This window comes from Mustelus asterias, chromosome 7, assembly GCF_964213995.1.
Source record: "Mustelus asterias chromosome 7, sMusAst1.hap1.1, whole genome shotgun sequence".
In the NCBI taxonomy this organism is placed as follows: Eukaryota; Metazoa; Chordata; class Chondrichthyes; order Carcharhiniformes; family Triakidae; genus Mustelus; species Mustelus asterias.
Window position 1 is genome coordinate 31,861,301 of NC_135807.1, and position 27,365 is coordinate 31,888,665.

At 44.4% G+C, this 27,365-nt stretch overlaps 1 protein-coding gene across 10 annotated transcripts in view; it reads right to left on the reverse strand.

Moving 5' to 3' along the window:
• Window positions 1-17,037: 17,037 nt before the first annotated feature.
• Window positions 17,038-27,365, reverse strand: part of phf20l1 (PHD finger protein 20 like 1) — a 123,428-nt gene continuing 113,100 nt past the window's right edge. For all 10 annotated transcript variants that reach the window (XM_078215828.1, XM_078215820.1, XM_078215819.1 and 7 more), the window contains 4 exons: window positions 25,945-26,140; window positions 24,243-24,609; window positions 20,586-20,763; window positions 17,038-19,201 (listed from right to left, as the gene is read on the reverse strand). In XM_078215828.1, the coding sequence (XP_078071954.1) occupies window positions 19,059-19,201; window positions 20,586-20,763; window positions 24,243-24,609; window positions 25,945-26,140 (884 nt within the window). In that variant the 3' untranslated portion in view covers window positions 17,038-19,058. The remainder of the gene's footprint in view (window positions 19,202-20,585; window positions 20,764-24,242; window positions 24,610-25,944; window positions 26,141-27,365) is intronic.

A 27,365-nucleotide genomic window follows, 5' to 3' on the forward strand; every position in this document is an offset into this window, starting at 1 on the left:
AAATATATTGCAGTAACAGTATTCCAAGGATTTGGCAATGTATAAAGTAAAGCCTTTTTGATTGAATTGAATTGATTTTGGCATGGTGGCACAGTAGACCAAGGACCCAGGTTCGATTCCTGGCTTGGGTCACAGTCTGTGTTGAGTTTGCACATTCTCCCCGTGTCTGCATGGGTTTCCTCCGGGTGCTTCAGTTTCCCCCCACACTCCAAAGATGTGCAGGTTAGGTGAACTGGCCATGATAAATTGCCCCTTAGTGTCAGGGGGATTAGCTAGGGTAAATGCGTGGGGTTATCGGGATAGGGCCTGGGTGGGAATGTGGTCGGTGCAGACTCGAATGGCCTCCTTCTGCACTGTCGGATTCGATGATTCCCTATGATTTATTATTGTCACATGTATTGGGATAGAGTGAAAAGTATTGTCAGCTATAACAGACAAAACATACCATTCATAGAGTATATAGGAGAGAAAGAAAGGAGAGGATGCAGAATATAGTGTTACAGCTACAGATAGGGCGAAGAGAAAGATTAACTTAATATGTGATAGGACCATTCAAAAGTCTGGTGGCAACAGGGAAGAAGCTGTTCTTGTGTTCGTTGGTAGGTGATTGATTGGCACCTCATCTACAAACATCCACTCCTTCCACCACTGGCGCTCAGTAACAGCAGTGTGCACTATCACGGGTGGCACGGTGACACAGTGGTACAGGTGGCATGGTGGCACTGTGGTTAGCATTGCTGCCTCAAAGCGTCAGGGTCCCGAGTTCAATTCCAGCCTCGGGCAACTGTGTGAGCTTTGTACGTTCTCCCCGTGTCTGCGTGGGTTTCCTCCAGGTGATCCGATTTCCTCCCACCGTCCAAAGGTGTGCAGGTTAGGTGGATTGGTCATACTAAATTGCCCTTTAGCTTCAGGGGATTAGAAGGGTAAATATGTGGGGTTACGAGGATAGAGCCTGGGTGGGATTGTGGTCGGTGCAAACTCGATGGGCTGAATGGCCTCCTTCTGCACTGTAGTGATTCTATGGATTCTATCTACAAGATGCACTGCAGCAATTCACCAAAGATCCTTAGACAGCACCTTCCAAACTCATGACCACTTCCATCTAGAAGGACAAGGGCAGCAGATACATGGGAACACCACCACCTGCAAGTTCCCCTCCAAGCCACTCACCATCCTGACTTGGAAATATATCGCCATTCCTTTGCAGTCACTGGGTCAAAATCCTGGATTCACTCCCTAATGACATTATGGGTCAACCCACAGCACATGGACTGCAGCGATTCAAGAAGGCGGTTCACTAGCACCTTCTCAAGGGCAACTAGGGATGGACAATAAATGCTGGCCAGCCAGCGATGCCCATGTCCCACGAATGAATTTTTAAAAAATGTGTTTTCAGACTTCTGTATCTTTTTCCCAATGGAAGAAGATGGAAGAGAGTATGTCCAGGGTAAGTGAGGTTTTTGGTTATGCTGTAGTGTAGACGGAGTCAATGGACAGGAGGCTGGTTTGCGTGATGGACTGGGCTATGTTCACAATCCTTTGTAGTTTCTTGCAGTCTTGGTCAGAGCAGGAGCCATACCAAGCTGTGATGCAACCGGAAAGGATGCTTTCAATGGTGCATCTGTAGAAATTGGTGAGAGTTGTAGCTGACATGCCAAATTTCCTTTGTCTTCTGAGAAAGTAGAGGCATTGGTGGGCTTTCTTAACTATGGTGTCGGCATGGGGGGACCAGGACAGGTTGTTGGTGATCTGGACATCTAAAACCTTGAAGCTCTCGACCCTTTTCTACACTCTCAGGTAAATGAAAAGTTCCCACTCCCTTAACTGAACAAGAATGGGGGAGTCCTCTCCTATGTCCTACCTAGTCAGTATCTAAATCTTACTGAACACAATGCCATTTATTCAACTGTGGTAACTTGCTGAGTGCAAATTGGCTGCTCTATGTTCTACATTACAACAGTGACTGCACTTCAAAAGTACCTCATTGGTTGTAAAATGCTTTGGGACATTGTGAAAGATGCTCTATATATATATAGATATATATATATATAAGTTCTTCCTTTCTACAGAAATGAAAGTTCTTTATTAATCTTACTTACAAATTCCAAGGAAATAAGTTAATCTTTTCCTGTACCTGCTGACAACATTGGTCGGAATTTTACCATCCCGCCTGCCACGGGAATCGGAGCGGTTGAGGGGCGGAGAATGGAAAGGTCCATTGACCTCGGGCGGGATTTTACGGTTTCGGGATGAGCGAGACCATAAAATCCCATCCAGTGTTTTCCCCTTTCCACTCCCCCTCCCTTTCCTCAACTAATCCGGATACAGCTCATGGGTAAGGTTTGTAAGCAGCTCCTCCTCCAGGTGTAAACCTCAATATTGACTGCAGAAAGAATATCCAATTATGGGGACATTACAGCCAAACCCAAGACTGTGTTAACCTGGAGGAACCCTGGATGATTTCTCCTCTTTGTAACCCAGGCTAGTTTTAACATTGTAAGAGTTTTAACAACACCAGGTTAAAGTCCAACAGGTTTATTTGGTAGCAAATGCCATTAGCTTTTGGAGCGCTGCTCCTTCGTCAGATGGAGTGGAAATCTGCTCTCAAACAGGGCATACAGGGACAAAAAAATCAAGTTACAGAATACTGATTAGAATGTGAATCTTTACAGCTAATCAGGTCTTAAAGATACAGACAATCTGAGTGGAGGGAGCATTAGGCACAGGTTAAAGGAATGTGTGAAGTTTTAACATTGCCATCGCTGTCCTGATTGAGATCTGCTAATTCAGCAGATCCCCGATCAGTGTCAGTTGCATTTGACATTCAAATTTGTGGGTGTTAGACCAGAATTGAATTTAACTCAACTGTAATGTTTCCGCTTGCTGAATTACCTCCAAATACATGCTGCCTCACCGTGCCATTGACCTGGGTTTGATTCCCAGCTTGGGTCATTGTATGCAATCTGCACATTCTCTCCGTGTCTGTGCGGGTTTCCTCCGGGTGCTCTAGTTTCCTCCCACACCCCGAAAGACATGCTGGCTGGGTGCATTGGCCAAGATAAATTCTCCCTCAGTGTATCTGAACAGGTGCTGGAGTGTGGCGACTCAGGGATTTTCACAGTAACTTAATTGCAGTGTTAATATAAGCCTACTTGTGACACTAATAAATAAATAGTCTAAATTGATGCACAGAGAATGGCCAGTTTGGGGGAACAGGAGGAGAGAAAGAAGCAAAAAATAGTGGAAGTTGTGCATTACTTGGGTACCTCTGCAGGTTACTGAATGCTATTACTGGGCTGTGGTTCTATTTATTAAATGAATCATTTTCAGGTTAGCAAACAGTAACTAATGGAGTGCCACAGTGATCCGTGCTATTTTTGATCTATATTAATTCCTTGGATGAAGAGATTGGCAGTATGTAGACAAATCTGCTGATAGCACAAAGGAAGCAAGTTGTGAGTAGGACACAAGAGATATAGATAGGTTAAGTGAGTGGGCAAAAATTTGGTAGATTGAATATAATGCGGGAAACATCAGATTGTCCACATTGGCAAGATGAATAGAAAGTTGGAATGTTATTCAAGTTGCAAGAGGTTGTAGAATACTGAAATACAGAGGAATGTATCTGGGCATCATCTTAGTGACTTCATTGCAGCGATAGTGTAAGCCTACTTGTGACACTAACAAATAAGTAAATAAAGTAAAAATCTGGCACACAGATATGACAAATTAATTAGGAAGGAAAAATGCAGTGATGACCCTTTTTGCAAGGGGATGGAGTATAAAGTAGTGAACTCATATTACAACTGTACGGTAAAGTCACCATTGTCCCAGGTGACCATAGCTTCAAAGGGGAGAGCTGACTGGTGGTGATTTAACCTGAAGATCACCATACCTCAGACAAGGGGCAAGGTTGAGAAGGTGGACCTTCGTGAATAACCTCAGCTTGTACGGGAATTGAACCCACGCTGTTGGTGTCACACGAACGAGCCGTCCGGCCACTGAGCTAACCGACTCTCCAGCAATTTTACAACTGTACAGAGCATTGCCGAGACTGAGTTTTAGTCTCCTTACTTAAGGAGACATATACTTTCACTGGAAGCAGTTCATCAAAGGTTGATTCCTGCATAAAGGGACTGTCTTATCGGGAAAGGTTGAGCAGGCTTGGCCTATACTGCTCAGAGTTTAGAAGAATGAGAGCTGATCTTATTGAAACATGCAGGATACTGAGGGGACATGAAAGGGCTGGTGCTGAAAGAAGTTTTCTCTTTGTGGGGGAATCTATAAGTGGGGGGCAAAGTTTCAGAATAAGGGGTTTCCCATGTAAGATGGAGATGAACAGGAATTTCCTTTCTCAGAGGGTCGTTAATCTTTGCAATTGCAGAACACGGGGCTGGGTCATTAAATATATTCAAGGCAGAATTGGACCATTTTTGATCCACATGAGAATCAAGGGTTGTGGAGGGCAGGAAGGTAAGTAGAGTTAGGGATGCAAGCAGATTAGCCATGATTACATTGGATAGAGGAACAGCTCTGGGAGCCAGCTCTGACAGCCTCCTCTTGCACCTATTTCTTGTGTTCACCTCTTTGATTGGAAATGAGTTCATCATATTAGGAGAAATGAGTCTTTATATAGGCAGTGAAAACAATTGGGAAGTAAACAAATGGCACACATTTGGCCGGAGAAAAAAGATTTGAAAGTGTATAAATTTTCCTTAAAAGAATGTGTGAACATCACTGTGATAAAATTAAAGATTCTGGGCTGGAATTCTCTGGTTTTGTACACCCTGCCTCCACAGCCAGCAAGAACGGAGAATTTGGAGCTCAGCCAAAACTCCATTCACTGCAGCGGGACCGGAGAATCCCAGCTGGGGCAAGGTCAGAGAATTCCAGCCCTGTTTCAATACTGGAAAAAGAATCTGTGTCCTTGTCTTTTTAACACATGAATTATTTAAATAAACATTTTGCATGATGTTTGAATAAGCTATCGCAAAGTCAGTGAGCAATGCAGCCTCAAAGCTCAAGGGCCTGAATAGTTGTGGAATTAAAAAGAGCAATGACGCATTTGTGAACAGGTACTTGATCTTTCAAGTTTTTTGGAGATGTTTGAGATCATCCCACATGTTTCTCAGAGTAGAGGAGTTGGCCAATGAGACTGGCTGACCATTAACATACAGGGCAGGAAGCAGCAGGTAAGAGGAGATATGATAATCTGAGGAGCTGAAAACCAATCTAAGTTGCAGGTATGTGGATAGAAAGAATGACACAGCAGATAATCATGAGTAACTACAAGGTACTGGGAACTGAGCATATTTTTTATTCAGTCATGGGATGTGAGGTATTGCTGGCAAGGCCAACATTTGTTGACTATTCCTAATTGCCCTTGTGAGGGTGGTGTTGAACTGTATGGAATGTAGGACTTGGGGACAGTTACCCAGATAATAGTTCTTACATACAGATCCTAAAGCGCCAGGAACCATCCAGAATCTACTATCCAGCTGAGGCTATTAAATAAGGATGTGACTGTACTAGAAAGGGTGCAGAAGAGATTCACCAGGATGTTGCCAGGATGTCTCCCAGAGATGTTGGTTGTTCTACTGGAGTAAAGTGAACTTGGTTCTGTAATAATGCTTGGTTCAGAGATGTCACAATCTTGGGTCTCTTATGTAAGCCTTTTTGATACTGTCTCTGCTAATTCACGTCCACGTGTCTCCACCATATCCTCTCATCATCAAGTTGTGCTGTATAAGAAGTTGGCCCTGTCTTAGTCAGACAGGTGGTTACAGGTTCCCACTTCTTACTTGTAGAGTAGTTTTTCACTAAAACTCTTTCTCCTCGTTTAAAACACTTTAGTTTCAATACTTGTTCACGGTGAATAACTTGTGTTTGCTGCTGTCGCTCTACTATTGTTTAAGTGTGAGTAGATTGACTTCAGATCTCAGTTTCCTGCTGTCATTTTCTTAGGTTCTTTGTGGAAGCCACCTTTATCTATTACGTGACCTAAATAACTGATTGATGGTTTGAAAACTTCACATTTTTCTTTCTTCACGCAGAGGTTGTACTTCTCTAGACGCTGCAGTATTTTTAAAAAGGTTTTATAAATGTTCCTGTTCCGTTTTGCCTGTGATTACAATGTCATCCATTGTTGAGGGCATTTGGTCCATTAATTTCTGAAATATGGCCGGTGCCAATGTTGTTATGAATGGCAGGAACAATCCCTTGTGGGTAACAACCGTTAGCCATGGTTGTGACTCAGTTATCACCCTCTTCTGGAGGTATGCTTGGGACAAGTCTATCTTACTGAACTGCTGACCACAAAACAATCCAATGACTAGGCCCTTGACTAATGGCAAGGGATACTGGGCAACACACAGTGCTGGATTTATCATCGTCTTAATTCAAACAGAACCATCAGATTTGAACTGGAATGATTGGGGTTGGCCAATCGCTCATCGTTACAGATTCAATCACGCCATCCTTGATTAGTTTTCTAGTTCTACATTTACCTTTGGTTTAATTGTATAAGGCACAGTTCTTGTCTTGAAACATCGGGTGTGATCTTATGAAAAAAGTTCTAAGTGCCGAACGAGCGAGTGAACAGGAGAGAATGGCGCTGGCGAGTTGCAATCTTATGGCACTCAGTGTGAAAAAAGAGCCCGGATGCAATTCTCGCCAGTAGGGGGGGTGGAACCTAAGCTCGCCAGTGAAACCAGCTGCAGAGCCCTTGGGGCACTATTGCGCAGACACCCCGATCTCCCAATGCACTGGGAGATCTCCTGCCACCCCCCCCCCACCCACCCCATGGACATCAGAACTTCCCCCCCACCCGCCCACTGCCTGTGCCTGTCCCTTCACCCCCACAACCCCCACCCCACTGGTCACTCCCAATGCTGGTTTGTTCATTCTCTTAGAGGATTTGAGCCCAGTGATTTCTTTAATTAAGCAGTATTGCTGCTCTGTTCACCGGCAATTACTTTTCCTGTGCTCTGATTCTCCGAGCTATCTCAAGGTTGTGTCGATGTTTTAAATCAGTGGATCAGTCCAGAATGTTTTTATCAACTTAAAAGTTAATATTCACTGGCAGCAAATACTAAAAAACCCATTTCCATGGCTAAATTTACCACACTATTGATCAATGATGTGATGGTCGCCTGAAAATCGACTCTTGACTCAAGTCCAGATGAATTATTTCTTCTGACTGTTTTCTCGTCGCCAGCTTTGTTTAAAACTGATCTTTGTCAACAATCTTGCTGGAAGACACACCTCGTTGCCAGTTATGCTCCTTACTATTATGTTTTGGGGCTTTAGCTTCTTCTACAGATGACAGATGGAGTTTCTAGAGATGGCTGATGTAGCTTAATCTGGACAAATGTGAGGTAATGCATTTTGGAAGGTCTAACACAGATGGGAAATATACAATAAATGGCAGAATCCTCAAGAGTATCGATAGGCAAAGGGATCTGGGTGGAGATAGTCAAGAAGGCATACAGCATGTTTGCCTTCATCAGTCAGGGCATTGAGTTTAAAAATTGGGAAGTCATGTTGCAGCTTTATAGAACTTTGTTAGGCCACACTTCGAATATAGTGTTCAATTCTTTCTTTACAGCAAAGAACCAAAGAATAGGTCGCCACATCATGGATGACTTAACGAACCAGTCAGAGTTTATTGAGATAAGTGTTGCTTCATCATAATCTAAGATGGAAAAGAGATTGAACCCTGCGAATGCCTCTGGTGATGTCACATTACATCACGTGACAGAGATACATTGCTTTACAATACGTAACACAAAGTAACTCGGAAGAATAGTGGAGGCACAGGTGGACAGAGTGGTGAAGAAGGCATTTGGCATGCTTGGTTTCATTGGTCAGAACATTGAATACAGGAGTTGGGACGTCTTGTTGAAGTTGTACAAGACATTGGTAAGGCCACACTTGGAATACCGTGTGCAATTCTGGTCACCCTATTATAGAAAGGATATTATTAAACTAGAAAGAGTGCAGAAAAGATTTACTAGGAAGCTACCGGGACTTGATGGATTGAATTATAAGGAGAGGCTGAATAGACTGGGACTTTTTTCTCTGGAGCGTAGGAGGCTGAGGGGTGACCTTATAGAGGTCTATAAAATAACGAGGGGCATAGATCAGCTAGATAGTCAATGTCTTTTCCCAAAGGTAGGAGAGTCTAAAACTAGAGGGCATAGGTTTAAGGTGAGAGGGGAGAGATACAAAAGGGTCCAGAGGGGCAATTTTTTCACACAGAGAGTGATGAGTGTCTGGAACAAGCTGCCAGAGGCAGTAGTAGAGGCAGGTACAATTTTGTCTTTTAAAAGTTACATGGGTAAGATGAGTATAGAGGGACATGGGCCAAATGCGGGCAATTGGGATTAGCTTAGGAGTTAAAAAAGGGGCGGCATGGACAAGTTGGGCCGAAGGGCCTATTTCCATACCTCTATGACTCTATAATAGGCACAAGGCATTTGTGGGAGATTCTGTAGCAGGGTCAATAGTTTCTATTGTAGACATGATCCAGAATCCCCAATGATATGCTACTTCCCAAGTGTCAGGCTCATGCACCACCACAAGAGAACGCAAAGGGCTATGGGAGGGTAGTGCATTTTGGAGTATTTTTTTATTTATTAGTGTCACAAGTAACCTTACATTAACACTGCAATGAAGTTATTGTGAAAATCCCCTAATCGCTATACTCCACTGCCTGTTCAGCAACACTGAGGGAGAACTTAGCATGGCCAATGCACATAACCAGTATGTCTTTCTGACTGTGGGAGGAAACCGGAGCACCCGGAGGAAACCCACGCAGACACAGGGAGAACGTGCAGTCTCCACACAGACAGTGACCCAAGCCAGGAATCAAACCCAGGTCCCTGTCGAGGTGAGACAGCAGTGCTAACCACTGTGCCATTGTGTCGCCATAATAATAGTTATGGACTGTTTCCAGTGGACTAATTAGGGATTGAGATCAGAATTGCTAATTCGTGGATGGAAGAATGGTGGATAATTTCAGATTCCTGGAACACCTTTGAGGCTAGGAAAATTGTACAGGTTGGATAGTCTTCACCTGAACCCAGATTCTTGCTGAAAGGGTAAATAATGGAATGTGGAAAGATGTAGGGCCTGATTCTCCTGTCGTGATGCGCTAGTTTTTGGCGCATTGGGTTGGGAGATGCGCGTGTCTGCCATTTGGCGGGATTCACGTATGCGTTCCTGACGCATGTGCGTCTCCCACAGCTGGAGAGCAGGCGCAGTCAGGATCGCGCTGGAAACCGGCAGGAAGACGGGTAAGTGATTTTAATCTGTTTTTAATGTAATTTAAGTGTCATTATCGGGCCCAGAACTGAATTCTCTGGGCTGATAACATCTCCCACCCCGCCAGGAGTATTTCACTCCAGCGGGGTTGAGAGTAGCTCTCTACGTTCGGGGAACTAGTGGGAGACCCCACTGGAGTGAAGGGAGGCAATCGGGGCCCCCCCAGGGATGGGGTGGTGTGGGGGTGGTGTCCTGGGTATCGGCATCCTGGCAGTGCCAGCCTGTGCTCCCTGGCACTGCCAAAGGGGAAAAATGCCCATGCCCAGGGGGCATCTTGGCATTGCCCACTGGGCATGGGCCAGTGCCAAGGCGGTGGGGCCTATTGTGGGGGGTCCTGGGATGATTGGTGGGGTGGCGGGTCCCACTGTCACTCTGCATTGGGATTTGGTTGGAGCTGAAGGGAGGCCAGCGATCGGGGGCAGGCTGAGGGGAGGAGGTGGTCTCCTGTGGGGAGAGGTCTGCTGGGGAGGGTCTGCTGGGGTGGGGGGGGGGTTCGTCACTGGTGGGGGGGGGGGGTGGGGGGGGGAGTCTGGAGATCGGGGCACTCCGGGAAGGGGGGGGGATTTCAGGGCTGGCCCAGGAATGGTCGTGTGGGCCACAATTGAGCCATGGAGGGGACTGGGGAGGGGCAGCACTGTGGGGGCCCCGGGCTGGCCAGTGATCAAGCTGGCCAGCAAACGGGGCAACTGACAGATCGGGACCACTGCGCATGTGCAGAGTTCTCGAACTGTCAGACTCTGGCGTGAATGGGCCCCGCCCCCCCCCGGGTTTTTAATGATATTCACGATTGTGACCTCTACATTGTAAGAAGTTTAACAACACCAGGTTAAAGTCCAACAGGTTTATTTGGTAGCAAAAGCCACACAAGCTTTCGGAGCTCCAAGCCCCTTCTTCAGGTGAGTGGGAATTCTGTTCACAAACAGGGCATATAAAGACACAGACTCAATTTACATGAATAATGGTTGGAATGCGAATACTTACAACTAATCAAGTCTTTAAGAAACAAAACAACGTGAGTGGAGAGAGCATCAAGACAGGCTAAAAAGATGTGTATTGTCTCCAGACAAGACAACCAGTGAAACTCTGCAGGTCCACGCAACTGTGGGGGTTACAGATAGTGTGATATGAACCCAATATCCCGGTTGAGGCCGTCCTCGTGTGTGCGGAACTTGGCTATCAGTTTCTGCTCAGCGACTCTGCGCCGTCGTGTGTCGCGAAGGCCGCCTTGGTTTGGCCGCCCTGTTTGTGAACAGAATTCCCACTCACCTGAAGAAGGGGCTTGGAGCTCCGAAAGCTTGTGTGACTTTTGCTACCAAATAAACCTGTTGGACTTTAACCTGGTGTTGTTAAACTTCTTACTGTGTTTACCCCAGTCCAACACCGGCATCTCCACATCATGACCTCTGCATTGCACAGAGTGTGGGAGATTCGAGTCTGAACTCCCACTGAATAAACAATCGTGATTTACACCATTTTTCCCGCCACTTAGAATTTTTTTGGGACAATCGGGCCCATAATATATTTTGTGGGCAGGGAGCGGAGAATAAATCAAAATGTTTGAGAATAAAGGCAGCAAGACATAGGTTGGGGACAGTTACCCAGATAATGGTTCTATACACAAATGTTTTATCCTGTTCTTATTTACAGATCCTAAAGCACCAACAGCCATCCAGAATCTTCTTTCCAGATGAGGCTATTATGCAGCAATCACCAGAGAGAGTTCTGTTTGAGTTTTCACTTTCCTAACTTTGGGATGTTGAAATGCAACATCCTCATGGTTCTCCCCAGCTGAGATTAGATAACTCATTTCCAACACAGGATCAAATGGGACCTTTCCCAGTCTCTTTGCCTTTGCACGATGCAGACTGTTTATCCATTTCGTTTATAACAGGGGATGACATCAGTACACAGTTTGCACCTCACTCGCCCTACCCTGAAATACCCACATTATAACAGAAAACAACTCATGAGCTGTGGTTGTGAAGTTCTGGCATTGTCAGAAGCTACAGAAGGATATAGATAGGCTGGAAATTTGGGCAAAGAAATGGCAGATGGAGTTCAAACCTGATAAATGCGAAGTGATGCATTTTGGTAGAAATAATGTAGGGAGGAGCTATACGATAAATGGAAGAACCATAAAGGGTGTAGATACGCAGAGGGACCTGGGTGTGCAAGTCCACAGATCCTTGTAGGTGACATCACAGGTGGAGAAGGTGGTGAAGAAGGCATATGGCATGCTTGCCTTTATAGGACGGGGCATAGAGTATAATAGTTGGGGTCTGATGTTGCAGATGTATAGAACGTTGGTTCGGCCGCATTTGGAATACTGCGTCCAGTTCTGGTTGCCACGCTACCAGAAGGACGTGGAGGCTTTGGAGAGAGTACAGAGGAGGTTTACCAGGATGTTGCCTGGTATGGAGGGGCTTAGTTATGAGGAGAGATTGGGTAAGCTGGGGTTGTTCTCACTGGAAAGACGGAGGATGAGGGGAGACTTAATAGAAGTGTATAAAATTATGAAAGGCATAGATAGGGTGAACGGTGGGAAGCTTTTTCCCAGGTCGGTGGTGACGTTCGCGAGGGGTCGTAGGTTCAAGGTGAAGGGGGGGAGGTTTAACACAGATATCAGAAGGACATATTTTACACAGAGGGTGGTGGGGGCCTGGAATGCGCTGCCAGGCAAGGTGGTGGAGGCGGACACACTGGGAACGTTTAAGACTTATCTAGATAGCCATATGAACGGAGTGGGAATGGAGGGATACAAAAGAATGGTCTAGTTTGGACCAGGGAGCGGCACGGGCTTGGAGGGCCGAAGGGCCTGTTCCTGTGCTGTATTGTTCTTTGTTCTTTCGAACACCTGGAGTTTCAAAAGGGTTACATAAATGCAATTTCTTTCTTACCTGCCAGTTAAAGTTTATTTATTACCCTCCCCAGCAGACCTCTCCCCACAGGAGACCACCTCCTCCCCTCAGCCTGCCCCCGATCGCTGGCCTCCCTTCAGCTCCAACCAAATCCCAATGCAGTGTGACAGTGGGACCCGCCACCCCACCAATCATCCCAGGACCCCCCCACAATAGGCCCCACCGCCTTGGCACTGGCCCATGCCCAATGGGCAATGCCAAGTAGGCTTACATTCACACTGTAATGAAGTTACTGTGAAAATCCCCTAGTCGCCACATTCCGGCGCCTGTTCGGGTACACTGAGGGAGAATTTAGCACGGCCAATGCACCTAACCTGCACATCTTTGGACTGTGGGAGGAAACTGGAGCAACCGGAGGAAACCCACGCAGACATGGGGAGAATGTGCAGATTCGGCACAAACAGAACAGACAAGCGTCAAAGAGGCTATGTCAGCAGAACAAATGTAGCAGAAGGGTCAATAACCAGGGGCATACATTTCAAGTAATTGGGAGAAGGATTAGAGGGAAATTGAGTTTTCTTTTCACTTAGAGGGTAGTGGATGTGTAGAAATCACTATCTGAAATGATCAGGGTACGAGCCTTCATCAAAAGTACTTGGATATACATTTGAATTGCCTTAACCTCCAAGGCCAAGAACCAAGTGCTGGAAAGTGGAATTAGGTTGGATAGTTATCTTTCTGCCTGGACAAAGTTTGAATGTCCTCCTTCTGTGTCAGACATTTGATTCTAAGATTTTGGGGAAAAAAACCTACACAAAAGATAAATGGCCAACATGAGCAACATTGTGGCACCTCAGGCAAGATTATATTGATATGAAAAGAAAGGACTTGCATTTATTATCGCCTTTTAAGACCTCAGGATGTCCCAGTGTTTTATTGCTAACGAACACTGTTCAGCATCGGAAATGCTGAATGTTATCCTTGTACACTGGGTAACAGTCTCATTTCAGAATGAAAAGGTTGTGGATTAAAGCAACACTCCAGGACCTCAGTATATAATCAAGGCTAACATTCCAGTGCACGACAGAGGGAGCAGTGAATTGCCAGAGATGTTGCCCATCAGAAGTCATTAAACTGCCCATGCCAGGGAGCAAGATCAGTAAGTTCCCATTGCAGTATTTTGTAGACAAGCAGCAGGACCTCCCAGGTATTTTTGTGCAACATTCCTTTAGTTCAACCAATCGTTCTTGCACCTCTGTACTATTTATCCTTTGGAATTCAAAATGGTTGTCATATTTGTCAACCACATTTCAAAGTCATTCAATGTACATAAATTGCTTTGAGATGTTTCTGAGAGATGTGATAAGAGTATTACATAACTTGCAATTCTTTCTGTTTTATGATTTTTAAAGACTCATTCTTGAAATATGGTTGTCATTGGCAAGGTCAGCATTTATCGTCCATCTCCTGAGGTGGTGAGCCATCTTCCCAAACCGCTGTAGTCATTGTGGTAAAGGTGCTTCCACAGTTGTTTGTTAGAGAGACACAGTAACAATGAAGAATGAGCAATAAATATCCCAGATGGATTGATCAGAGACTTGAAAGGGAAGTTGGGAGGTGAAAGAATTCTCATTCGCATGTTCCTGTTATCTTGCTAGGTGGTGGACATCATAAATTTGGGTTGAAGAAGCCACGGCAATTTGATACAGTGCATCATGCACATGGTACACATTCAAGCCACAATATGATGGTGATGGAGGATGTGGATGTTTCAGTTGGGGAGTGGGAATCATGGACTATTTGGCCTTGGATAGCTTTTAGCATCTTCAATGTTAGTGCAGCTGCACACAGGCAAGTGGCGAGTCTCTCATCAGACTCATGGTTCTGGTTTGTAGGTGATGGACAGGCTCTGGGGAATCAAGACCTGTTCTATTTGCTGAAGAGTGCCTAGTCTCTAACCTAGGCTGTAATATCCATGGCATTTACATGACAGGTCCAGCTGAGTTTCTCTTTAATGGTGCCCCCAATCCCTCTGCATGTTCATGAAAAAGTACGCAGCAATGGTAACATCATGAATCTCAAGATGTCGTTTGGATTTCTCTTGTTGGAGATGGTCATAGCTTGGTACTTGTGTGGCACAAATGTTACTTGCCACTTATCAGTCCAAGCCTGGATGGAAGTCTTGTTGCATGTGGGCATGTACTGTTTCATAGAAATCATAGAAATCATAGAAACCCTACAGTGCAGAAGGAGGCCATTCGGCCCATCGAGTCTGCACCGACCACAATCCCACCCAGGCCCTACCCCCACATATTTTACCCGCTAATCCCTCTAACCTACACAACCCAGGAGTCTAAGGGACAATTTTTAACCTGGCCAATCAACCTAACCCGCACATCTTTGGACTGTGGGAGGAAACCGGAGCACCCGGAGGAAACCCACGCAGACACGAGGAGAATGTGCAAACTCCACACAGACAGTGACCCGAGCCGGGAATCGAACCCGGGACCCTGGAGCTGTGAAGCAGCAGTGCTAACCGCTGTGCTACCGTGCCGCCCTAGTTTCATTATGAGGAATTGTGAATGGAGATGAACACTGCACGATCATCTGCAAACAACTATATAGCAGATGTTATAATGGAGGAAAGCTCATTACTAAAGGGCATTACTGATGGTTATGATTTGGATGCTGCTCTGAGGAAATTTTGCAGCGATATCCAGTGGCTAAAATGATTGGCCTTCAACAACTGTATGTCTCTTCCTTTGTGACAGGCATGATTCCACGATGTATTGCTAACATTCCCACGAGCCATGCATGGACTGTGTCAGTGCGTGGTGATTGCTTTGCATATTGCAAATTTAGCCATAGAGTCATAGAGGTTCACAGCATGGAAACAGGCCCTTCGGCCCAACTTGTCCTTGCCACCTCTTTGTTTTTAACCACTAAGCTAGTCTCAATTGCCCGCATTTGGCCTATATCTCTCCATAGCCATCTTACCCATGTAACTCTCTAAATGCTTTTCAAAAGACAAAATTGTACCTGCCTCTACTACTATCTGTGGCAGCTTGTTCCAGACACTCACCACCCTGTGTGAAATAAATTGTCCCTCTGGACCCATTTTGTATCTCTGCCCTCTCACCTTAAACCTATGCCCTCTAGTTTTAGACTCCTCTATCTTTGGGAAAAGATATTGACTAACTAGCTGATCAATGCCCCTCATTATTTTATAAACCTCTATAAGGTCACCCCTAAGCCTCCTACGCTCCAGAGAAAAAAGTCCCAGTCTATCCAGCCTCTCTTTATAACTCAAACTATCAAGTCCCGGTAGCATCCTAGTAAATTCTCTCTGCACTCTTTCTAGTTTAATAATATCCTTTCTATAATAGGGTGACCAGAACTGTACACAGTATTCCAAGTGTGGTCTTCGCAATGTGTTGTACAACTTCAACAAGACGTCCCAACTCCTGTATTCAATGTTCTGACCAATGAAACCAAGCAAGCCAAATGCCTTCTTCACCACCCTGTCCACCTGTGAATCCACTTTCAAGGAGCTATGAACCTGCACCCCGAGATCTCTTTGTTCTATAACTCTCTCCAATGCCCTACCATTAACTGAGTAAGTCCTGCCCTGGTTCGATCTACCAAAATGCATCACCTCGCATTTATCTAAATTAAACTCCATCTGCCATTTGTCAGTCCACTGGCCCAATTGATCAAGATCCCGCTGCAATCCTCGATAACCTTCTTCACTGTCCACTATGCCACCAATCTTGGTGTCATCTCTACTAACCATGCCTCCTAAATTCTCATCCAAATCATTAATATAAATGACAAATAACAGTGGACCCAGCACTGATCCCTGAGGCACACCGCTGGTCACAGGCCTCCAGTTTGAAAAACAACCCTCTGCAACCACCCACTGTCTTCTGTCATCCAGCCAATTTTGTATCCATTTGGCTACCTCACCCTGGATCCCGTGAAATGTAACCTTATGCAACAAGGTACCATGCGGTACCTTGTCAAAGACCTTGCTAAAACCCATGTAGACAACATCAACTGCACTGCCCTCATTTATCTTCTAGATTACCCCTTCAAAAAACTCAATCAAATTTGTGAGACATGATTTTTCACTCACAAAGCCATGCTGACTGTCCCCAATCAGTCCTTGCCTCTCTAAATGTCTGTAGATCCTCTCTCAGAATATCTTCCAACAACTTATCCACTACAGATGTGAGGCTCAGCGGCCTGTAGTTCCCAGGCTTTTCCCTGCAGCCCAACAAAGGCACCACATTTGCCATCCTCCAATCTTCCGGCACCTCACCTGTGACTGTCAATGATTCAAATATCTCTGCTAGGGGACCCGCAATTTCCTCCCTAGCCTCTCACAACGTCATGGGATACACTTCATCAGGTCCTGGGGATTTATCTACCTTGATGCGTTTTAAGACTTCCAGCACCTCCTACTCTGTAATATGTACACTCCTCAAGACATCACTATTTATTTCCCCAAGTTCCCTAACATCCATGCCTTTCTCAACAGTAAATCCTGATGAGAAATATTCATTTAGGATCTCACCCATCTCTTGTGGATCCGCACATAGATGATCGTGTTGATCCTTAAGAGGCCCTACCCTCTCCCTCGTTACTCTTTTGCCCTTTATGTATTTGTAGAATCGCATTGTAAGCCATGCTTACTTAGTTTAAGCATGAGATAGACTGTTGCAGAGTGCTGATGACAGCCATAACTACTGAATAGCACAATAGGTATATTCTGTTGCTTAAACATTTATTGTCTATTTAAAAAAAAAACACCTTAGTGAATTGTTTTATACAGAGAAATGAAATGAAAAGGGGAGGAACTTCAGCTTCCAGAACTTTATACACATAAGCCAAATATACACTTTGTTGAGATATACACACAGTCAACACACACCCTGATAGCAAATATATCCGGCCTGGCACACAATTCCTTTTTTGTTATAGTTTGTGTTTTCTTGAACAACAGCAGCTGAGTATTATGGGCAGGTACAAACAGTGAGACCTATCCTGCAACACTGTACCCATTATAAACTGATTTTATTTATACTACTTTCAAATTGCATGGGTGGGATCTTATGATCTCGCTCAAGCGAGACTGGAAAATCCTGCCCGAGATCAACGGATATTTCCATTGTCTGTCCCTCGCTTGCTCCTATTCCGTGGCAGGCGGGGCGGTAGAATTCTGGCGCATATCTCCCTTTTAATTTAACTACACTAAATTTGTGGTTGTTGCACAGAACATGGTTACAGATGTGGGTCCCAATCAATCGTTTCTAGTGCAACCACTCGTCAGCGAGCCCTTACAGGTTTCTGCTTGCAATCAATCCCCTGATTCAATGCACTTTCCTGACTCCACCTATTTTGCATGCCCTTAATTCAAAGCACCAATTTGAGAAACAAGTTAATTATGGGTATACAAAATACGTGTTTCGGGCTGAAAAAGGATTCAGGAAGGTCAGCATAGACAGATGAATTTTGTTTGAGTATTCTCCTACCTGCCAGTGACTTGGTGCTTGGGTCCAAATGGCAGCATGAGCAAGTGCTCCATGCAGATTGATGGGTATTTTTCAAAGTAACTGGGGTGCAGGCTGTCTATTTACAAGCCAACCTCTCAGTTTGGACTCCTCACGATATTTTGTTATGTGAGATTATACCATACAAAGCTACAGACTCACCATAATGGAGGAGCTCAGATCTTTACGAATTGCTTACACTTTGCAAAAACAATCTCGGATCGGGATGGGTGCAAAATGTCAAAGTCTCCTGCAATACTGTACACCTTATACATTTTATTTGCACTACCATTAAGTTTCAAGTGCTAATTGCTATAAGCTTGTGACTGTTATAGAATGATTTCACAGGGATTCCACAGTCAAATCTTTCAACAGGAATTGTGGACCCTCAACGAAGGTCTGTTTTCTCTACCTCCAGCTCCTCCCCCCCACCCCCCCTCTCCAACTCTCAAAATAACGGAGCATTTCCACGTATTTCATCAGGGTTTCCTTTTTCTCTCCATATGAGCAGTAAGTACTGTGTTGAGAATTCACATTGGATTTAAGATTTGGCTGCTGGGGACCGCAGGAGTTGGAAAGTTGCATGCCCACATTGCCAAATCACTTCTGCCTAAATTGTTCCTGGGACAACTTAGTCAACCTACCACAAAAAAAACATAATTAATATCACTGCGGTGATTTAAAAGGCTCGATTTGAGCCCATAAGCTGCTCATCTCTGCATTATTTCATTGCATATCAGATCATTAAGTTATTAACCAGGAAAGTGAATTATTCTTCGGCACCTGATTTCAGGAGCTGCACTCTTCTGATATCTTTCTAGCCTTTGTGATAACAAATGCCAGGGTCAGTTACGCTCAATTACAAAAGCTGTTGATCCCATTTGTGTTATCACACTTCTATTGCTTATTTAGCAGTCAACAACCATTCCACAACTGTTACTAAGGAATTCACAACCAGTTAGGAAGGAGTGTGTGCACACTTGATCAGTGATTGTGATGCTCTATATGTGCTGTATGCAAGGGCTCACAGCATAATGGGGTCACTTTATGCTGGCAAGTGCTGTGAATGAAAATGAAGCTCTGCCTTAAGCCTGATGTTATTGGAGGTCTAAGACGTCCATTTTTTTTTCAATCCAGTCTCTTCCTTGCCTCCAAGTCTGCTATTAGAACTTAAATCCTTCTGCACACAAGTTGTAGAAACATTAGCTTCTCAAAGGTTCCACTCTACTTCCATTGTGTGGTTCCAATCTTTTTCCGTCACCCCCCTGCCCCCATAATACCTCCCCCCTCCCCCTACCTCTACCCCCAATCAGTTATCGTTTTCTCAAAGAGAGCAGCAGGTTGCCATTTGCTCCACTTTCGCCAGGTCTGTCAGGAGTTGTTTGATGTGGCGTTTCAGCTGTGGGAGTCGTGCAAGTGGTTCTGGTGGTTCAAGATCCCCGGAAAAATCCAACCAACTTTCCAAAACTAGGAGATGGCACAGGAGGAAGCAAGAAAAAAAACCAAAAATATTTGTTACATATTAAACAGAGGTTAAATAGACAAAAGGGAACTCAGAAAATTAAAATTAAGTGCACAATCGGTTTAACTATAAATAAAAGTGTTCAATAATTTTAATCATCATGTTTTGTTGGAATATCATTACTAACCCTGAGAGAAGAAAGTAGCTGTTACAGATTATTACTATTTTCTCTCCCACGGTGCTGAACACAGAAAGTTAACACCGAATATCGTCTTCAAATGAAACAGAACTCATTCCCAGAAAAGCTGTGGATGCTGGAATAATTTAAACTGTCTAGACTGAAATTCTAAGGGGTATAGTTGATCCTAATGTCATACAATACTTCCTCTTGATATTATTTGTAGATAAATAGCAAAAACTGTGGGTTTTTAGGGAGCAGAGTTGCTTGGAGTGTGTATATTCCTCTGCAGTTCACGAAGAAGTGAAAATAAGACACTATAACGTCACCACCAGGGCCAGATTGCACTTTGATAGCCTGTCAAGTTTGGCAATTGTAAATTTGGATTTAGTCATTTGACATGGAAAAAGATGACACACAAGTGTGACGCAAACTACGGTTTTGCATGCAAGATGAGAAATCAGCAGAGCTGGGAAATCTGTATCTCGAGTCTGTTTTTCTATCATTGCTCCATCTTCCTTAATACTCCCATCAACAAAAATCTATCAATTTCAGTACAGACAGTTTAAATCGTTCCAGCATCTACAGTTTTTCTGGGGGGAATGAGTTCCAGACTTCCACTATTCTTTGTGTGAGAACCTTCCTGATTTCACGTCTAAACGACATAGCTCTAATTTTAAGGTGGTGTCATATTGTTCTGGATTCCCCCACCAAAGAATCTACTTTATAAAATTTGTTTATAATTTTAAACTGCTAAATTAAGTTAAACAGCTCAATCTTCTGAACTTAATGGAACAAAAAACAAAAAATTATCCAACATTTAACATTTAGAATTATCTAAGATGGAGAGAGGCAACTTTTTGCGAGCTGTCCCCAGGATACCCTCTAATTCTATCCTTTACTCTCATTCTATACTTTTAAAACTCTTGCAAACTCTCTAATAATGTCCTATTTAATGGACCTACCTTATATTAAGTTCATCTTTCTCTACACCTTAGCTATGATTGAAACACTATATTCCACACCCTCTCCTTTCCTTCTATCCTATATGTACTCTGTGAACGGGATGTTTTGCCTACATAGCGCGCAAGAAACATTACTTTTCACTGTATCCCAATACAACAATAAATCAAATCAAACACTCTGGTGAATCTGGCGCGTAATATATAAAAGCAAGAAGATCTATAGTAGTATCGCAGTGTTAATTTTACCGTTCAGCTCTTTCTCTATGAAGTCCATTCTGCTGTTTACTTCATTCTGCACGGCCTCAATGTGTGTCAGTAGGTTCAGCTGCCACGGAAACTGTGGACTGACATGCTCCTCTCCTGCCATCCCATCGCAGCTGCCATCATTTGAGACAGTAACCATCTCTTTAATCTCGGTAGGCCCCTGTTTGTTAGTGCAGTGACAGAGAAAAAAAAATGGGTCACAGCAGTTAATTATAAGGAAAAGACTGAGCTCTGTTCAGAGAACGCCAATGGGGGCAGCTCTATTTCTGCTGTCATAATGATTTCAGCTGATTTCAAAGAGCGGGACATTGTGCGAAGGCATACTGAGATGTGATATGCTGAATTTAATTTCACATTGCGCATCTACAGCAGAGGGTTCCCAGGTTTGATTGCCGGTCTGTGCTGAGCTACTGATCGAGCGGCGTTTTAGATGTTATGGTGAAAAACTAGCTCAGTAGCAACAAGCAGTGAAAGCAAATCCAAGCCGGCTAGCTTTGTATGGTGTGAGTGTTACTTGTCATTCACCAGCCCATGCCTGGGAGCTGTCCAGGTCTTGCTGCACATGGGAACAGGCTTCTTCATTATCTGAGGAATTGCAAACGGAGTTGAACATGGCGCCCTTTGATCTTACATCGAGTGTAGAACATGGAAACAGGCCTTTCCGTCTATGGGTTCATGTTATTGTTTATGCTTCATACAAATGGAAGGTCATCAAATGTCATGTCGGGGGTAAAGTCTTCTTTTTATATGACTAAACTGCTCAGCAGGGACATTGGGGACTCGTCCCAGTTGTTACAAAAAAACCCCAGAAATGAACAGCTTGAAAAAAAATAAAACTCTAAAGTTTTAAAGTTTATTTATTAGTCACAAGTAGGCTTACATTCACACTGCAATGAAGTTACTGTGAAAATCCCCTAGTCGCCACACTCCGGCGCCTGTTCAGGTACACTGAGGGAGAATTTAGAATGGCCGATGCACCTAACCAGCACGTCTTTGGGACTGTGGGAGGAATCCGGAGCACCCGGAGGAAACCCACGCAGACATGGGGAGAACGTGCAAACTCCACACAGACAGTGACCCAAGCCAGGAATTGAAACCGGGTCCCTGGCGCTGTGAGGCAGCGGTACTAACCACTTTGCCTCATCTGTCCGATTGAAGTTTTGTTCCCTTTCCCTCATTCCTCCTCTTTCTGCATTCACTAACAGTCCGGAACTAAACACATGGCAAACACTTGATGATTGAAGTGTGACACTTGAGTGGACTCTAACTGTTGGTCCAGAAGTTGACACTCAGAGCAAAGTACTAGAGTGCAGTAATCTAAACAGTAAGCGTTATGTAACTGCGTCTTTATAAACAACAGTAATGATTCGCAAAAATGCTAATTAAAACAAAATAGTGCTGGAAAAACTCATGAGATCTGGCAGAATCTTTACAGAGAGAAACAGAGTTACTCACAGAATGCCTACAGTGCAGAAGGAGGCCATTTGGCCCATCGAGGTTATACCGACAACAATACCCTGTACCCATAACCCCACGTATTTACCCTGCTTGTTCCCTTGACAGTAAGATGCAATTTGGCTTGGCTAATCAACCTTATCTACACATCTTTGAACTGTGGAAGGAAACTGGAGCGCCTGGAGGGACCCTGTGGGTTCTGGTCATTCACGTTGGTGGGGTTTTACAGTCTCACCAATGGTGCAATCCTCATTGTGGGTTTCGCAGTGGCGAGGGAAAGGCCATTGCCCATTGCCAAGGCGGGACCAGAAGATCCAGCTGCTAGCCACTGGCCTCACAGCGCCAGGGACCCGGTTTCAATTCCTGGCTTGGGTCACTGTCTGTGTGGAGTTTGCACGTTCTCCCCATATCTGCGTGGGTTTCCTCTGAGTGCTCCGGTTTCCTCCCACAGTCCCAAAGACGTGCTGGTTAGGTGCATCGGCCAATGAAATTGCTGGGCCTCTGACGGAAATCTTTGTCGCTTCTTTGGACACGGGTGAGGTCCCTGAGGATTGGAGGATAGCGAATGTGGTCCCGTTGTTTAAGAAGGGTAGCAGGGATAACCCAGGAAATTATAGGTCGGTGAGCTTGACGTCCGTGGTAGGGAAGTTGTTGGAGTGGATTCTTAGAGACAGGATGTATGTGCATTTAGAACGGAACAATCTCATTAGTGACAGACAGCATGGTTTTGTAAGAGGGAGATCATGCCGTACAAATTTGGTGGAGTTTTTTGAGGAAGTGACAAAAGCGGTTGATGATGGAAGGGCCGTGGATGTCGTCTATATGGATTTCAGTAAGGCATTTCTAAATTCTCCCTCAGTGTACCTAAACAGGCGCCGGAGTGTGGCGACTAGAGGATTTTCACAGCAACTTCATTGCAATGTGAACAGTAATGATTCGCAAAATCACTGGCAAGCTGCCCTCTACCACTGAGGAACTGTGGGTAAGGTGGCAGGTGGGTAGGGTGGCAGGTGGGTGAGGTGGGCCAGAAGTATTCAGGTCAGGGGCAGTAGTCAGGTAGGAGCTCATCAGGCCACGGAACGGGTAGTTGGGGGTTAGCGTTGGTCGGGAGATGTAGGTAGGTTGAGGTGAGCAGACAGCTAGGCAAGTAGACAGTATTCCATAACACTCCTAACTTGTGCCTTGAAGAGTTAGGACAGGCTTTGGGAGTCAGGAGGTGAGTTACTCTCCACAGAATTCCCAGCCTCTGATTGAACTTGTAGCCACTGTATTTATATGGCTAGTCTAGTTCAGTTTCTTGTCAATGGTAACGGCCAGGATGTTGACAGTGGAAGATTCAGCACCATCCAGGACAAAGCAGCCCCATTCACCACCTTAAACATTCACTGCCTCCACCACTGATGCACAATGGCAGCAGAATGTGTACCATCTGCTAAACACACTGTAGCAACTCACCAAGTCCCCTTGACAGCATCTTCAAAACCCGCGATAGGACAACGGAATAGAGCACCCCTTGCAAGTTCTCCTCCAAACCACACACCATCCTGGCTTGGAACTATATTGCCATTTGTTCACTGTTGCTGGGTCAAAATGGTTCAAGAAGTTGTCTCCTCACCACCACCTCAAATGCTGGTTTGCCACTTCCCATGAAATAATAAATTTTTAAAAATTCAACTTCAAAGGAATCATGGTTGAGTGCAATTCATCCAACCTCCAGATTTAAAAGCAGGAAAGTGACCAAGAGTGGAAAACCTGCCTGATAGTCTCCCTAACCCAGAGCACTGAGGCAAATTGCTGGACACCTCAGCTTAGATTCACTAACTCAGTATGGGCCAGGGATTCTGTTTTCCACTTTAAAATTCTCATCTTTGTGTTTAAATCCCTCCATGGTCTCGCCCCTTGCTACCTTCTCCTTCACAAGCTGGGCGTTCACTGTTTTCTGATCTGCCCTCCTTGAAGCACCTTGATTTGTTTTTAATGAAAGGTAAGGGATACTATGTAAATGCCAGCTCTTGCCTGGAATAGCAATTGCATTAGAAGTGATGCTGAAGGCTTGTCCAGTAGGGATGCCTCTCAGTTGATGCAGTTAATGTAGAGGAACCAAATTGCAAGCAACATCGAGAAACTTAAAGAGCAGGTAAAACACAATCACGGGTTACCAAAAACAGCAATGCAGCAACATACCTGTCCAGATGGGCTGTCCTCTTCCTCAATTGTGTGTCTTTCAGCTGCCTTGAATGTAGGACTCTGATCTTCTTCATATTCTAAACTATTAGTATCTTCATCCTCTGAGCTGTCTTGGTCTATTGTGGCATTCTGCTCTAAGCTGCAGCCCTGAGGCTTCTGGTAGCTGTGTTCACTGGTGATGTAGGCTCCCTCTGCCCTTTGGCTGGGACTTGATCTTTCTCTGTGTCTCTGACTATGACAGATGTTTTCAGGCTGCTGGAGACCGTCTATATGTTCTGTGCCCTTCTTTTCTCCTGTAGTTTGCTCTTGAGTAGATTTGATGCATGACTGGGCCCAGAGATGTAAATCAGGATGCTTTTTGCTCCTTGAGGTTGAAAGGACAGGAAGATGTCATACCACACTATATAAGACTGAGTGAAGACAATGACCTGTATTGCAACATCTTTTGCACATACCACAATTGTAGCCTATTCAATCGTAACATCAAGACATAGCAGCATGTCCTCAACACAGCTCTGCCCAATTCAGTAAGCATTTCACTCAAGACAACCATAGAGTAGTTGGTCAGAGTAAGAGGAGCTGCTTGATAGAGTCTGAGGTATGTTGCTAGTATATAGTAGAATGAAATTATATTCTGAATTTAATTTCTAGAAATGTTTGGTCTACAAATAAAAATATACAGCAGTGTAATGACTTCTCTGCCTACAACCCGCAGACTGGTCATAAACCACATCTGAAGAATGAGAGAAGTTTCTTGCCACTCGCTAACATTCTCTAATAATAAAGGCAAAACACTGTAAATGCTGGAATTTGACAGAAAATGCTGGGAAAATTCAGCAGGTCTGGCAGCATCGGTGGAGAAAGAAAATAGAGTTAAAGTTTCGGGAGCTCTGAAGCAGAGTCATACGAACTCAAAACGTTAACGCTTTTATCTCTCCCTACAAGTGCTGCCAGACCTGCTGAGCTCTTCCAGCATTTTCTGTTTCTGTTGCTAACTACTGTGGAAGTTCTGTGTAATTCTATTTTGCATTCACTGTACACGATGAGGGGGGATCTTATTGAAACTTACAGGATACTGCGAGGCCTGGATAGAGTGGACGTGGCGAGGATATTTCCACTAGTAGGAAAAACTAGAACCAGAGGGCACAACCTCAGGCTAAAGGGACGATCCTTTAAAACAGAGATGAGGAGGAATTTCTTCAGCCAGAGAGTGGTGAATCTGTGGAACTCTTTGCCACAGAAGGCTATGGAGGCCAGGTCATTGAGTGTCTTTAAGACGGAGATAGATAGGTTCTTGATTAATAAGGAGATCAGGGGCTATGGGGAAAAGGCAGAAGAATGGGAATGAGAAAAATATCAGCCATGATTGAATGGCAGAGCAGACTCGATGGGCCGAGTGGCCTAATTCTGCTCCTATGTCTTATGGTCTTATTCACATTGGTGCAAACAGTTTGAGCTTCACGCTGACACTAAGCCTGTATCATGCAAAGTGAGTGTTACGATCCAAATTGATAACACAGCAAAATGCTTATTCCTCCAAAAACAAATCTGACTTCTCTCTCTTTGTGCAGTAGGCTAGGCCTTGACTCTGGATTCAGGGAGCATCCAAACAGCTACAGCTTGGATGCAAAGCAAAACCCTGTTATCACTGATGCTACAATCGATATGTTGAGATGCCTATGTTGTTATGTATACTTACTGGAGGGTATTGATTTTCATTTGAAGCCCATGGAGCACTTCAGTCACGCTGTACACATCAGCCAGGAGCTGGTGTGTTGAGACTATTTTCTTAGCATTCTGCTGGGAATAATTCTCCTTCAGGAAGGACAGCCCATACATATGTCCATTTTTTAACCATTCCTTGTCGTAGCAATTTTTGGCACTCCATTTCTGACCTTCAGGGATAAAGAACATTGCATTCATGTAACATCTCGCTTACATAATCAGGACGCCTTGAAACACTTCACATTCAGTGAACTACCGCTGAAGGCCTTGGAAAGTGTACAGAGGATATTTACTAGCATCCCCAGGGATTAGGGACTTCAGTTATGCAGAGAGATTTGGGATTATTCCGCTTGAGCACATAAAGGAAAATTTAATAGAGGTCTACAAAATTATGAAACATCCTGACATTGTCAATAAGGAAAAACTGTTTCCAATGGCAGGAGGGTTGGTAACTAAAAGACACAGATTTAAGATAATTGGCAAAAGAATCAGAGGGGCCCAGAAGGGAATGTTTTTTATGCAGAGAATTATGGTGATCTGAAATGCATGGCATGAAAGGAGATTAGAGGCAAATTTGCAGGAATAGAGTAAGGGATTATGGCTAAGGATTGCTCTTTCAAAGAACAGGGACAGGCATGATGACCTGAATGGCCTCCTTCTTTACTGAAAGTCTAGTTACTGTTATTATAAGGAGGAACTAATTCATGCATATCATCCTGCAAACAGCAAATGAGATGAACTCTCAGCTGAACTGTTTTCAGATGGAATTAAGGGAAGATTATTGGCCAGGACATTGAGAAAACATTGTGCTTTGTCTCCCCAGGCATGTCATAAAATCTTTAATATTCATGGAAAGAGGGGAGATAGAATCATAGAATCCCTACACTGCAGAAGGAGGCTATTTGGCCCATCGAACCTGCACCGACAACAACCCCACCCAGACCCCATCCCCGTAACCCCACATATTTACCCTGCTAATCTCCCTGACACTAAGGGGCAATTTAGCATGGCCAATCAATCTAACCCGCACATCTTTGGATCTACAACAGTGTTTATTTAACTATACATAATGTCGACTTGTCATTGGGGAACAGCAGAGAGTTAGAGATTTGATGTTAACTGAATTATGTTTTATTCTTTAATTGGACTCTAAAAAAAGACTGGGGGAAAGGGTGGTGAATGTTGCCCAAGCCACTTCCGTATATTGTTAGGAGGAAGGAATCTTTGCTTTCGCCAGAATGGCTTCATTCACTGCAATAGAAGCTATGGAGTCTGACCAGCACCAGAGCTAATCTGACGCTGCCTGACCTCAAGAAAGTACTGACTCCACACACTACATAGCAGGTTTTTGCTATGGTAAGATATTTGATTTTATTTTAGAATTTTACCGGCATT